This window comes from Pavona decussata, unplaced genomic scaffold (assembly GCF_977016875.1).
Source record: "Pavona decussata unplaced genomic scaffold, jaPavDecu1.1 SCAFFOLD_91, whole genome shotgun sequence".
Taxonomy (NCBI): domain Eukaryota; kingdom Metazoa; phylum Cnidaria; class Anthozoa; order Scleractinia; family Agariciidae; genus Pavona; species Pavona decussata.
In genome coordinates this window covers 3,466,705-3,481,869 of record NW_028145508.1, presented here as the reverse complement: position 1 = coordinate 3,481,869, position 15,165 = coordinate 3,466,705, and the positions used below count along the sequence as shown (strand labels likewise).

At 39.6% G+C, this 15,165-nt stretch overlaps 2 protein-coding genes across 8 annotated transcripts in view; both read left to right on the top strand.

Annotated features, from left to right (window-relative positions):
* LOC146474266 (CLIP-associating protein 1-B-like) overlaps window positions 1-5,505 on the top strand; it is a 54,785-nt gene extending 49,280 nt beyond the window's left edge. For all 7 annotated transcript variants that reach the window (XM_085117571.1, XM_085117569.1, XM_085117566.1 and 4 more), the window contains 6 exons: window positions 206-320; window positions 1,337-1,533; window positions 2,034-2,162; window positions 2,834-2,971; window positions 3,207-3,275; window positions 4,217-5,505. In XM_085117571.1, the coding sequence (XP_084973697.1) occupies window positions 206-320; window positions 1,337-1,533; window positions 2,034-2,162; window positions 2,834-2,971; window positions 3,207-3,275; window positions 4,217-4,399 (831 nt within the window). In that variant the 3' untranslated portion in view covers window positions 4,400-5,505. The remainder of the gene's footprint in view (window positions 1-205; window positions 321-1,336; window positions 1,534-2,033; window positions 2,163-2,833; window positions 2,972-3,206; window positions 3,276-4,216) is intronic.
* A 2,183-nt stretch (window positions 5,506-7,688) lies between these two features.
* LOC146474265 (elongation factor 1-beta-like) lies at window positions 7,689-14,668 on the top strand. The gene is made up of 5 exons (XM_085117564.1): window positions 7,689-7,846; window positions 10,488-10,722; window positions 12,274-12,340; window positions 12,590-12,652; window positions 14,380-14,668. The coding sequence occupies exons 1-5, from the start codon at window positions 7,767-7,769 to the stop codon at window positions 14,595-14,597; spliced, it is 663 nt and encodes a 220-aa protein (XP_084973690.1). The 5' UTR covers window positions 7,689-7,766; the 3' UTR covers window positions 14,598-14,668.
* Window positions 14,669-15,165: the final 497 nt, after the last annotated feature.

The following is a 15,165-nucleotide window of genomic DNA, read 5'->3' as shown; positions in this document are numbered from 1 at the left end:
CGGATATCTAGGTCAAGGAAACTTTCTCAGATAACTACAGCATTGCTTCCTAAAATACGTTTTTTCCTTGTATTTGAATTACCAGCTGAAATTTATTTACATTCTTTACTAAGAGCTACAGGCTGGTAGCACAAGAGACCCCCACCCCACCTCCCTACTCGTGATGGTTTGTGTCCCTAACGCCTTTTTTTCATGTCACATGAAGGTACCGGAAATGAACGGCTTTCTTACCGCTGGCCGGAAGAAGAACGGCGAAGTTGAGGACGAGCTGGATCAGTCACTGGAGGGAATGGATCATAGTGATGACCAGTTTGATAAAGGTACCAGTCTCCTCTCAAGTGTGACGGTATTGTTGTGAATTTACCTTACAGAAAAAAATGGCGACTTGGTACATTTACCCATAATCATAATTCTTAGCGTACGAAAACCTTTAAAACGCTCATAAAAACACAGAAACTTTCTACAAACTTCAAACCTAGCATACACAATGTTGTTAGTACATGGACGAATTTCGCTTAAAATGTGGGTTTCTCTGTGCCTATAGTCTCTGTTAGGTACGTGGGGTATTGTGGAAAAAACATACAGCTGCCATTATTTTTCGTACGGTGGATTTAGCTGTGACATGACAAAAGTGTCACAATCTAAATGGAGCGTTTCTCTTGGGGTTCACGAAGCCAGTCTTTCACTTGCGTCCAAAGCGATTTTTGGTCTCTTGTGATTTTGCCTTGAACTTTTTTCTTGCATTTTTGTCATTTTAGAAAACCAACCCAAAAATCCAGAAGTTGGACTAATTTTTAAAAATGTTCACTTCCGTAACATTGGAGAAAAGTTACTATGGCGACGGCAACGAGAACGTCACAAAACAATAGGATTTAATGAGAAAAACAAAGGCCCTGCACGTGCTTTTTAAATTTTGGTACATTTCTTCCTCGCACTCGGGCCAAACAACAACGCGAAATGACCAAATTCAAGGTTTTGTGGAGAACGGGAGTACATGACGGTAAATTTTCATTCTCTGTCTCAACTTGAACCCCGATCCCACCCTGTGTTACTGGATAGTTCAGCCACATTGTAAAAGTTCAACGAATTGGAATAATCGTTAAGTAGTACAAGTAACGCGAACATATTTTCAAGTGACGTTTTTGTTGGCGTTGCCGTCGTGATTTCTTGAAGTCCCTATTAAAAATGACAACACAGCAGGATAGCTTTGTTTTGAATGGCCGGTACACCTTGGGGTTACATCGACAGAGAAACGGTAGGACGGCAGTGTATGACTGTTGATGGTTAAAGTACTCAAAATAACTTACCCTGTATGTGGCTCTTTTTTTTGTCACAGATGTGTCCCTAGAACATGCAGACATACTGGCACCTCTTATGGTCCCTCTGGGAGCACCCTCGGGTATGCAGACAGAGGAAAAGAAAGAGGCCCTAGGAGAATTGCTGAGGATGGCCCGCGAGGAGACACCTGAACTGTGGGAGGAGAGCTTAAACACGCTGCTGTCTTTGATCATGAAAAATAGTGGCGATGATGAGGTAACTGCGTGGAATAATAAGTCTTGTATTTGTCAGAAAGAAAACGTTTTCCGCTTGAAACACGTTATGCAGCTTGTTTAGGACAATGAAAAACGAAATGGAAACAGCATTAAAGGTTACACGACCCCACAAGCTTGTTAGCTATGACATTATTATCGTGTATAAATAAAGGTTGTATGTAGTATTATGTATGTAAAGCGGGGTGTCGGTGAATGGAAATTACGCAAAGTTTTCCTTCTTTCTAAAGTGAGTCTGTCTATTTCAAGTCGACAACTTTAAGTTTGGTTCTATGAATGCTCAACAGCAGAGACACAGTTGCGGAACAGAAAAAACATTTTAGTGTTTCAAGAAGCTCGAATAGTAATTTAGCAGAACAAGAGACTCGACTGCCGTGGAAACATGGGTGTTTCATCCGCCTTTTGAAGCTCTCTTAAATTTCTTTGAGTATTTCTTTGGAAACGTGCGTGTGTTTACTGAATAATACTAATCCTTGTTCACAGCCTGCCGTCCGATTGTTGTCTCTTCGCGCGCTGAGGGATCTGGTGCGGACTAAGCCCCATGCCTTCAACGGACCAAACGAGAAAATGATCGAGACAGTTCTGATCGCCCACAAGGACTCGCAGAAGGAGGTGAGGGCTTTTAGGTCGTGTTTACGGGAAGAAACATGTGAAATTTGTATCTTATTGCATCAAATTTTTGCAGACGCTTATTATTCCGTTCTCGTAATTCCCTTAAATTTGGTGTCGCGAAATATCGTCGTCCCATTTCTTGTAGTCAGGCGTATGTCACTCAAAGAGGATAGAATGTGAAAGGGAACCTCCACTCTGACAACAAATTGACGGTGAAGTGTGGAAATAGTATCTAAATTCTAAATTTTAGTCTAAAACGTAGAAATGACATTCAAGTGTGTTAAAAATTAGATATGATTATCGACTACTTTCGCTTTTAAATTTCCTGGGCGCGGCCATTTTGAATTTTATGACGGGTAACGGTTGCCGCTATTGTTGTTCAGCAGAAGTTCAGCAGTGTGAAACAATTGAGCAACCGTATTACGTCATGAAATCCCAGATGGCGGCGCCCGAGGAATTTTAAAAGCGAAAATAGGCGATAATCAAATCATTTTTTGTCCGACACTGAAATATTATTACCATGTTTTCCAACGAAATTTTAAAGTAAATTGTATTTTCAACAATTTACGTTAATATGTTTCGAGAGTAAACTATTCTCGCTGCCTAGTTAACGAGAGTCAAAATTTGAACTTGTGCAGTATTCTCACAATCAGTGTTTTCTGTATTTTCAGGTTGCTAGGGTCTCCGAAGAGGCTGCCGGGACGATCGCCAAGTCTCTGCCTCCAGAGATTTGTCTTCAAGCCTTGTCCCCAGTCCTCAGGGAGGCAGAGTTTCCCGTCAACCTCGCGGCTCTTAAAATGACAATCAAGGTATGGCTGTTGAAAGTAGTTTCGAGTTTGTTTTGAGTAAGGTTGAGGCAGATAGTTAGGTGAACTAAAGTGGTAAGGGAAAAGGGGGAACTTTTCTTGCGCTTTTAGTTCCCTTTCCTTCCGATACGAGGCTGTTTTGAAATGACTTGTGGTTTCATGGAATTCTTCGGTCTTTAAAAAAAGATTTCAAGGCGTGCAAGAGACGAATTTTACCGTGTTGCTTCATATTTTGCAGGTTGTGGAAGATATCGACAGTGAGACGATTGCAGAATACCTGGGAGAAATAGTTCCTGGACTAATTAGGGTAATTTTTATACAATCTCGAATAGAGTGTGTGCACGGCGGCCATGCTGGAGGACTAAAACAAAAGAAGATATTTGCATAAAAATAGAATCTATTTCCCAAAGGAAAGTCATTGTATTGTTTTGGTCCTCCAACATGGCCGTCGTGCACACACTCTATACAGTCACGTGTGCAAGGGCTTGTCACGCAGCCTTTGCGTGACGAGCCGAGGCAGCGTCTGCATACTTGGCTGCCCAAAACAGCATTAACACTGAATTAAAGTGCGATAAGACGCAAATTGTATCGACAGGCTTTGCTTCACGTTTTGTTGCTTAATTTGCTTTACTGCATTTCAACTGGAGTCTTCTTCCCGTGGTGACTCAATAAAGAGAGAATCGCGTTTACGGCAAACGACATACGTGAGATTGGCGTTTATGTTTTCTTGAACAAATCAGGGCATAGATGAGAATAGTGCAAAATAATTCAGTCTGACCTTTGATGCTAACGCCAAACTACTCAATTTTACTGGAAACTGAAAACAGCGAGCGGCAAATATAGGGTAAACATGGTCACGTGGTGATTTCTGCCGTTTTGCTGTTTAAAAAACATAATTCTAAGTACTGTTTAAACCACGAGCAGCAGTGTTTTATCGGGATTTAAAACCACGAGGCGCAGCCGAGTGGTTTTAGACCCGATAAAACACGTGCGGCGAATTTTTTTGAACGACTTCAAAAACATTCCTGGAAAAGCGTGTGTCAAAAGAGTTCATAACAATGATGCTTTTGTGAACGTTTGAAATTAGCATACAGAAAAACATTAAACACCGCATACTAATATGGATGAGGTTTTATCGGGTTTTAAAACCACTGCAAGTGATGTTTTATTGATAGGTCAATAGGCTTATGAATTATTAATGAGTTTTTGAAAACTGTCTTAACATTTTTCTTGTTTATGTTTTAACAGTGCTATGATCACGTGGAGAGCAGTGTTCGTAAGGCCAGTGTGTTTTGTCTCGTGGCGATACACAGTGCAGTTGGTGAGGAGACTTTAATGCCGCATCTGGCTGAGCTATCTGGAACAAAGATGAAACTACTCAATCTCTACATAAAGAGGTCCCAGGCCGGAAACGGTGGGGCTCGTCCGTGAGGGGTCCAGTGACGAGTGTCGAAGATACATAATTGCTACCACCGTTGTCAAGGAGAGCCATTCAACTGAGGCGATCGACGCCAAGAAAGGAAATGATGTTGCTGTTTCTGTGGCTACCATAGGCTTATCCGAGGACTTATCGACTAGTTCCCGAGAATCGAGGTTCCGCTTGGTCTGCCTGAGCCACCAATATTGAGAAATTGTTCTTACCTGACCAGTTGGTTTGCAGCTTGCCAAAACTCGTATTGTCTGCAAAGCCGGTTTCTGTCAAGTTAAGGATTCAAAAAGCGCTTTGTAGCCACCAGGAAACTTGTTTAGCCCAGACTGGATTGTCAGAAGAATAAATATGTATAGCCTGACAAAACGCCACAGTCGACGAATGCCCGTGCTCCAAGAAAAGGGATTAAAGAAGAGGAATTAAATTATTAACAGTTTGTGTTCCTTAGCGATGTGCTTTAAATAAGAGAGTTGATCATCTGGAGGCAGGGTCTAATATGCTTTTAATGTGCCAACTTTTTATCACAGTTGCTTTGTAAATGATTTTTATTGTTTTCATTTTGTATTATATTGTTTGTTTCCTTATTTCGGCTGCACATAAACAAATTTACTTCCTTGAAATTTCTACTGAGCTTTCAACCTTCTAGTGTAAAGATTGGTACCTGGCCCTCTAACAGCGTGACTGGGATATTGTAAAGTTTGCGTGACACGGAACATCACGCAATTCAACATTGAACATTGGGTAAGCGAAGTGAACGTTTGTGCAAGCGACCGGCTGTATGTATGATTTTGTTCTTGAAGAAAGGATATAATATATTTATTTTTAAATAGACTTTGCTTGGGCCGCAGTGAAGTATCGGATAGTTTTATGTGTGAAGTAATTGTTACAGTAAAAGTATTGGTCTGTGTAGATGGCCGTAATGTGCGGCAGTGGTATCGTTTGAATACTGGAACTGCAAAAAGCAGCGTTCAAAACTGCCAGCAACGCAGGATGCACAGCTAGTGAACCCTTGTTACCCAGCGGGGCGATCCTGCTGCTCTGTCGTGATATTCGTATAAGAAGCTCACGGATGACAAAACGAAAAGTATTAAAAAATCTTGCTAAGTACCGTTGTGTGAAATTGCTTTGTTTCCTCGTAGCGCAAAGAGACGGTTCCCTTAAAGGCTGTTTGTACACGAGCAAATTTCCAGTTATATTACGAGAAGGCCCTTGTTTTTCTTGGGCGTGGCCCATTGAGGCAACTGAAGCGAAACGCGCGCGCGCGGAAATTGCCTCCTGCGAGAAGGTGCGACACGCGGGAGACAATTTGGCGCTTGCTTGTGTGTTTCGTTCGACTGTCCCTTGAAAGTTGAGCTTTCAACTGGAACGTTTTGCGTCCCCGGGTGCACGGCAAAATTTGTCTCAACTGGGTGGTGGTTGCTCCTGGCATTGTTAGAGGAATCTCTCCCGGCTACTACTATACCGACATTCATCAGTCTCCAACATTGGTACCCTAAAGTAATTTCAACGCCTCCTTAAGGCCTGGCTAAACTAGGAAACATTGTTGCGGAAACACTGTTGCGGAGGTAAATGTTTCCCAATTTAGCTGCGCGGGAAACATATGTTGCGGAAACAATTTTGCCGCTCGGAAACAAGAAAATGTTTTTGCCTCAGGTCAAAAACATTTTTGCTACCCGGACACGAATTTTGCTTCCGAAACATGTTTCCCAGTGTAGCCACCATGAAAGCAATGTTGACTAGTTTCCAGTACTGCTCATTAAAAATGTCTCCTAGCAACAAAGTCAGTTTATTATCATGCGCATGCGTGACCCACTGTTTTCCGAAACAAAGTCTCCTCGTTTAGCAAAACACTTTTTGTTTGCTTCCCGCTAATTTAGCCACCACAAAAACATAACAAGAAACAATGTTTCCTAATTTAGCCAGGCCTTTACAATTACAGACATGATGTTTTTATGGGGATAGCCTTATTTTTTCGGCAATTTAATTTTTGTTTACACACGGTTAAAAATTCATCAGGTCGATACAGTATAAAACTACAAGATAATCAATATCAAAATGTATAAAATATGTAAAAATTCTAATGTTAAACAATACTACTAAAACCTAAAGAAAACTTGACCCGCTTTCCGCTTTAAGGACAGTAGTTGTTTACACTGATTTTTAGTGGATTCCACGGGGTGGCTCTTCCATCCACTGTTTGCAGGTCGAATTGGAATTTGGAAATGTTAGTTTTTGTGGAGGGAGGAAAACCGGAGTACCCGGAGAAAAACCTTCGGAGCAGGGACGAGAACCAAGAAAAAACTCAACCCACATATGCGCCGAGATCGGGAATCGAACCAGGGCCACATTCGTGGGAGACGAGTACTCTCACCACTGCGTCATCCCTGCTCCACTGATTAACGGTCAAATAGTCTCTGAACTTTGGTTTGAAAGGTTTCTCAGCCCATTCCTTTGATTATTTCAGAATTTTGTCTCCTGTGTTTCCAGCTCGTTTTGTGGCCTTGTAAAGGCATATTGGTGTAAGCTAATACAGATTGATCTGTTCGATAGGATGCTTTAGTTGAAAATTTAAGTTGCAGAAAGTCTTAGCGCACGGAATGGTATTCTCCAAGTTCAGGAGCTGTTATTAGCTTTACGAAAACATTAACTGACCTTATTTCGCGTTTTTAACAACATATTTACCCCTCCGAAATCAAAAGGGATTAGCTTTCCATTTTTAGTAAGATATTTTGAGCTGCCATTTGTCCAAAGAAAACTGTTGGATCAGATTACTTGGCATTTTCTATGGAACCTCCGTTTTAGCGTTTGGAGAACAGTTGCACGTAAAATAGCTTTCAAGCGCATTTCAATACGGCTTTTCCTCGATAGTTTGCTTTGCCAGCTGTGTTTTCATTTATGAGATTTATCATTTTCATCGATGTACGAACAGCGGGCATTAGATTTAGGACGCGGCGATGCCGCAAGCCTCGGCAAAGGTTTGCACATCTGGACCCAGTTGTTCAAAGAGCGGATAACTTTATCCAGTGGATAGGTCACTATCCAGCGGATAAAATGTACTCCAATGAAAGCTTTTGGCAAGTTTTTCACACAATCCCATACTTAAATTAGACAGATGCTTCTACTATATACACAAAATAAAGGGCTATAGGGAAATTCTGGCACACATTTTATCTGCCGTATAGCTTCTGAATTCCTATCCAGTGGATAAAATTATCCGCTCTTTGAACAACTGGGGCCTGAAAAAATCTTCCAGCACTGGCCGTGAAGCCTGGGCCCGAGTCCGGGCGGCGATAAAACTGCATGGCGGGATATCATATTCCTCTTTCGCTGGCAGAACGACTTCGAACAAAATTTACACCGAAATAGAAGATGGGTTTTGGTGATCTTAAAACCAGATCAGGCTTGGAAGCCTTGAATTCATACCTTGAAAATAACAGCTACATCGAGGGGTACGTAGCTTGTTTTGTTCGTTGTTTAATTTGTACACAAATGGCGATTATTTCTTGTCCACGTGCGTTTGAGGTTTGAGAACGATTTTTGAATTTTTTGAATGGTGTACAAGATAAGTACAAATTAAAGTATTTACTCGTTTAAACCTTACAACGTTATTTCTACAATTGTATTATATGAAACCGAGAAAAGTGAAATAATCGACTTCCTAAACTACAAAGTTTAAGCTTAGAAAGTCACATTATTTGAGTTTAAAAGCTTACCTATATTAATTAACAAACCTAACTAGAAATGTAAGCTTATGTTTAAACTTTAACTTAACTACACAAGAGAAAGTATCCCTTAGTTCACGTTGTTTTCCTATGGGTTAAATATATTTCTCCACCATTCTAAGACTGTTCTTAGCAATATTGTGTTACTGATGAGCAATGTTGTGCTTTTCGTTCCATGTACTGCACATGCTGCCAGCTTTATTCCTCTTATCTTATGACTTGATCAACTGCTACATTCCCGACGTAACTACTCGAACCAAAGTGAACGTTTCATTTATTGAACTTAATCGAACTCAATTGAATTTAGTCCAATGATTGGGTTCGATTGAGTTCGATAATTGAACACAATCGAACTGTCACAAAAAAATGGAGCAATCAAACCCAATTGAACTTTGATTGAATTTGATTAGGTTCGGTAGCCCAACTGATAACAATAGTGGATCATAAAATGATGTTTCAGTAAAGTTACATCAATCTTTTGTTCATTTCACCTAATTCTTTGTTGTTCTTGCATGCTAATAAAGACTTCCAAATTCTTGTCTATTTCAACTGGTGGTTTGCACGGTTCAATTAACTTCGATTGGGTTCAGAAATCAAACGCAATCAAACTCTCACACAATTTGTTTGGTCCGATTGTGTTCAATTGCCAAACTCAATCGAACCCAGTCATTTGATTAGGTTTGATTGAGTTCGATTACCAAACAGCTCGAGTACTTTCGATGGGTACATTAAAACCAGTCTTTAGTGGTAACCCTGTGGGAAGGCTGCATTGACCTCTTAATTGATGGTTTGCATGTGACGTCATGGCAGCCATATTGGTGTACAGGAACAATAAGATTTTTCGCCTTGGGAAGGAGAAAAATGTAATCAAACTTTTGTCCACCTACCGTATTATAGGAAATTAACAATGCACTTTATTGACGCGATTTTTCAAAATTCGCGTCAATTTAATGTATCTTAATTAATGTCGATGTAAAATTAATACATGCTATTTTACAACATTGTTATTTTAAAGCACCTTTATTTCATTACAAAACCTTATTAGTACATGACTCCTCTATTGGCTCTCCAGAGTCACTATCTTTTGAATTGATAGGGTCTAGTTAGGCTTCAAAAGCAAATTTTTGACTTTAAAAAAAACTTAGAAGCATCCATGCACTTGTCTTGGAAGGTTTTATTGACGGAAGCCAAAACGCAGTTTGGCATTCAGAAATGTAAAGTGCAAGTTTGCAGAATTATGAAAATCGCAGCAAATAAAGCAAGATGCTTATCGAAAAATTCGCGTTAATTTAATGCATGTAAACCTAACTTTTTCGCGTTAATTTAGTGTAACGTAAATTTTCTTCGCGTTGTCAACACATTGTTAATTTCCTATAATAAGGTATAAAAAGAATGACTGTTTAATTCAGTTTCCGCTGGCTTAATTAAAGAGACATCAGTGAAAATGAGCAAACCCACACAAGATAAATAATTGACCATTGAGAGACTTAAAAGGGCAGTGTCACCTATCTGTGATGTTACTTTGAATGGCCAAAACAATATTTGTATCAACAGAACTGTTAAGATAATGGTTCAATTTAAGGCGTCCATTATTGTCAGAGTATCAGACTGTGAACACCAAGAATAATTTCGGGAAAGTTTATTGTTCCATGACCAATCAGATGCATGATCAAGCTGCAAAAAAACAAACAAACCACAAAAAATAATTAACATTACAGCCTATGGTTTAGATATTTCTTATCTGATTGGTTTTCTTTCCCAACACGGATATTTTTCCAGAAATAATTCTAGTGTTCACAGTTTTCTTGGTTGTGCAGTGACACAGGTAAAGACAATGAAAATGCACTCATTGTGGCTTTGTTAATCATGACCATGACTGCTCTTAGAGGTGTCAGCTCAACAGAGGTCATGGTCATTAACTGAGAGGAGCAATGTTATTTTTGGAACTTTGACAACTGATCATGTGAAAATGGGCGACTGTTAATTAAAGTGCATACCTGCCAACCCGGCGTCCTGATTTAATCAGAATTGTCACGATTTTTGAGCTTCCAAACCTAACAACATTGGCACATTTTCGATTTTTTTAAATTTTTGTGAAGTTTGAACGTGATGTAAATTTCAGTGTTAAACTGTGTGACTGCAGTCAGTTCTAATTATCAAATTATCTCCTCCCTGGAGCTAAGGCGACTGCTAACTTGTATCTTTCACATGACTTACACTGTAGGTCTCTAGCAGAGACCAGCCTCTGCAAGGTGTTCCAGAAGGGTTCAGATGTCCTCTAGCTCTACCTTGAGAACATTTCTCCATGTGCAGTCCCATACAGTGGCCCAACATTATTTTAAATATTTAATATCCTTTACTGTTGCAGCTTTGTCCCATCCCAGGGTGACTTAGTGGTGTTTGAAGCCTTGACTGGCGCCCCATCTGCTGATCTGCCACATGCTCTTCGGTGGTATAATCACATCTTGTCATTCGGTGCTGAGAAGGCAAGCTTTCCAGGCAGCAAAAAAGATCTTCAAAGCTATGGTGCTGTAACTGTAACCAATGGTACAAAAGATGGTGATGATGATAACTTTGACCTCTTTGGTTCCGATTCCGAAGAGGTACACTATTGTCATTGTTTTCTTTGTTTGTTAATGTGCTATAAAGCCCCGTCTACATGAGCAATTTTTGTATGGCAACTCTTATGTGGCAATTTTTATTTGCCCGTGTAGATGATGAGAAATGACCAATTTTTATGTGACAACTGCATTTGCTGAAAAGCTGGCGTGTTAGTTTTTATGTGGCAAATAAAACTTACCACATAAAAAAATTGTCCGTGTAGACAAGATGCCACATAAAATGCGACAATTTTTTCAACGTCTGGCCCGTCTTCTGACTTTCGCCATCTTGCTTTTTGCCTTTCCCTGATCATCTCCGCTGTGCGAAATTATTACATCTACACGGGCAAATAAAAATTGCCACATACAGTTGACAATGTCACATTAAAATTGCTTGTGTAAACGGGGCTTAATTTATAGTAGACCTCAGGTGGTGCTTCTAGTATGCACAGCCACACTTGATCATGCACTTCCACATGTGCACAGCATGAATGACCACACATAATTTATGGATTTAAACTACTTTTGATTAGCTGAAGAAATTTCTGTTTCTAAATAAAGTTATCTACCTACCTACTTACCTTGAGAAATAATAATAATAACACTTATATAGCGCTTATCCGCATGCGTTCTAAGCATTTTTTTCAATAGATGAATTTTTCAGTCAGCAATACAGGTATACTTGGGGTAAAGAAAATCCGAGTTCTGCCAACAGGAGTCGAACCTATGACTTAGGTTCATGTGACATCTATCATTTATTCGCCAGGCTTAAAACATTACATCACATAATTTTCTTTCACAAATACCACTTTGACTCACCAACATTGAATTCCTAGCAGTACACCGTGGGATGTTTGTCCCATGAACCTAGTTTAATGGCCTTTGCTCCCACAAGTCTCCTGTCGCTAAGTGGTAGAGCATCCCAACCAGTAATCGGAAGGTCTTAGGTTTGACTCCTGATAGGAGCACTCGGATTTCTTTTTTCCGAGTATGCCTGTGTCACTTTCTAGAATAATACATCATTCTCATTCATTCACCAGGCTTGAAATATACCATCACATTTATTTTCATATACCACACGTTCCACATTCAAATCCTAGCAGTATGCAGGATATTTGACCCATGAACCTAGTTTAATGGCCTTAGCTCCCGTGAGTCTCCTGTTGCTCAGTGGAAGAGCATACGAACAAGTTATCGGAAAGTCTTAGGTTGATTCCTGTTGGGGTACATAGCTTGTTTTTCATGATCAAACCTTCTATATTAATAAATTATTGATACATTTAAAATGGTTTTTAATACTTTTTATTTTAAGCCATTTTAAATTGGTTTTTGTTATAAAAAAACATATTTCCTGGGTTAGGTTGGGCTGGATGGGAAATATTATTTGGCTTGAGGTAATGGCATACAGACTGAGTGCAGCAAGGTCCACGGTGCAAGCCATGACCGAAAGCCAAATATTTTCTCGTCTGGCCCTCCTGTACATATTGTGCAATGGCACTGTTTGACTCAAGAAACTGCTACAGAAATGTTGCTAGAAGATGGTTTGCATTGTAGGAAACTGAAGAGGACAGAAAACGCAAAGAAGCAAGACAACAGGCATACAAAGACAAAAAGGCAAAAAGTAAGTTTTCCAAGAATCTGCTTGTCAGCGACACAGTGTTACGTCAACCCCCATGCAGGCTGCTTATTGGCTTGATAGGAATCCCATATGGGATCCCTTGTAATTTTGTGAGATGATGTTGCGTGAAAGCTCTTGTTTAGTACATGCTAAATAATTAAATTATTTTAATAATCACTAACTTTTATATTTGCTAAATTATTTTTAAATATAATACTAATTTTACGGTGTTTTTAAATTTTTGTTGTTTAGAACCAGCTGTCATAGCCAAGTCGAGTCTTATTCTTGATGTTAAACCTTGGGACGATGAAACGGGTATTACACAACTTGTTTTACTATGCGTGTGTTTGGAGCTCCCATCCAGCTGAATCCAGGAATAAGCCACTAGTGTCCAAGGCTATCCATATACAGTTTCAACTAGTTGTAGTATGGGTCCTAAAAGGCCTAAGGCTGCGGAGCTTGAGGTCATGGGTACATGTACATGAACCAACACTCTGGTTCTTTAAATAATGGTAGAGGTGCATATTGCATAATGTTTTGGTGAAGAACTCTGAAAGTGTTGTTAAGTTTACCTTGGTTTGCATGCACTGCAGATGTTTGGTGTGAAAATAATTATGCTCAACCATACATGTATTTATTTTGTTCCTCGGTGAATGCCAAGTTTCTAAAGGTATCAGTTCCAGAATGGTAACACCATAGGCAAAATTCTTCGAAATTTAGCCTTGGAACAAAAAACAAAACAAAACAGAAAAACAAACAGGTCAATTAAGCACACGAAATGTTTAGTGCCATCAAAAACTGGGCAGTTGATAATTATTTGGAGTGTTTTTTATGATTTCTCACCCCAAAATGTGTGTAGTTCCTGAATACATCCATGCCTGCTCCCTCCCCCCCTTCCCCCCCCCCCCCCCCCTCATACTTTACAATCTAGTATTTCTGTGAATGAAATGAACATTCAAATTCCTCTTTGTAATGTCCGGCATTTGAATGGAATCTTGAAGATTTCTCTGGTAATCTTTCTGAAAAAGATACATTGTTGAGAATGATGTATTATTCTAGAAAGTGACACAGGCATACTCGGAAAAAAGAAAATCCAAGTGCTCCTATCAGGAGACCTTCCGATTACTAGTTTGGATGCTCTCCCACTGAGCTATAGGACTCCTGATAGGAGCACTCGGCTTTCTTTTTTCCGAGTATGCCTGCGTCACTTTCTAGAATAATCATCATTCTCATTCATTCACCCAACTGGAAATATACCATCACATTTATTTCAATAATTATTGTTATTTTTTAAATACTTTAAGCTACGATGTAAAGATAAAATTCATAGCTTTTATATACCATCAATAAACTAGGAAAATTTCTCTGACATACCACTGGCAATGTTCAAAACTTCAAAACTCCATTCAAATTTCAAAAATATTGGTCATGCTTGATGTAGATTAATCATACAATTTTTGGCCTTTGAGTACCCTCTCAAATTTCCATCTTCTTTTCTGTGGAAGGAGTATGGCTATTTTCTGGAATCACACAATGTTAACCTCTTTTGCTTCCACAACGCCCTTCAGTTAAAGGGGAATATCATGGGGTTTTTGATATTTTTTGTTAAAAATGATAAAAGAAGACCTTCAATCAGCTGCCAAATAATTCTACAATGACGAGAGGAAAGAAATCAACTCAATTCTTGAAAGGAACAACTTGTGATCTGTTCTAGCGCATTTTGGAAACAAAAATGTGATAACTTGAAAAACATAGCCTAATATTTTTCAAGTTTCAATCCATACCGGCCTACTCTGTCTCTCGCCTGAAACACTAATCGGGAGTTTTATTGCATTGGGGTGATAACTCATAACAAGCTGGACAATTATTTCTTTGTTTCTGCTGAGAGACAAGCATTTTGGGTTTTGAAATGACAGCAAATTTGCGTGATACTTCCCCTTTAAAGTCTAGTGAAGGTGCTGCTGTCTTCGCTTGGACATCAGCAAATTGATATATGTCCCCAGTAGGTGCAAAATAGTAAAAAGGGTTGTGTTCATTTTCAGATATGAAAGAAACGGAGAGACTTGTTCGAAGTATTGAGGCTGATGGTCTTCTCTGGGGAGCAGCCAAGCTTGTTCCACTGGCATATGGCATCAAGAAACTGCAGATTAACTGTGTCATTGAAGATGACAAAATCTCCACAGATTTTCTGGAAGAAGAGATTACGAAATTTGAAGACTATGTCCAGTCAATGGACGTTGCTGCCTTTAACAAGGTCTAATGTCATCAGAAATTTGGAATTGATACTAATTTCAATAAAATAAACAAAGCAACTGGCGGAAATAGATTGTATCCTGTGTCAGTAAGAGTCTATTTTGTCATGATGCACCTATCAGTGTTGGGCCTGAGGTGGTGGACCCCAGGAAGATGTTTTTGTTAATTTGTGGATCAATACTCCTTCTCTTGGCCAAAGAATGCTTCTTCTTTTTCTTCTTCTGCTTCTCCTCCTCCTCCTCCTCCTCTTCCTCCTCCTCTTCTTCTTCTTCTCCTCCTCCTCCTCCTCCTCCTCCTCCTCTTCCTCCTCCTCTTCTTCTTCTTCTCCTCCTCCTCCTCCTCCTCCTCCTCCTCCTCCTCCTCCTCCTCCTCCTCCTCCTCCTCTTCTTCTTCTTCTTCTTCTTCTTCTTCTTCTTCTTCTTCTTCTTCTTCTTCTTCTTCTTCTTCTTCTTCTTCTTCTTCTTCTTCTTCTTCTTCTTCTTCTTCTTCTTCTTCTTCTTCTTCTTCTTCTTCTTCTTCTTCTTCTTCTTCTTCTTCTTCTTCTTCTTCTTCTTCTTCTTCTTCTTCTTCTTCTT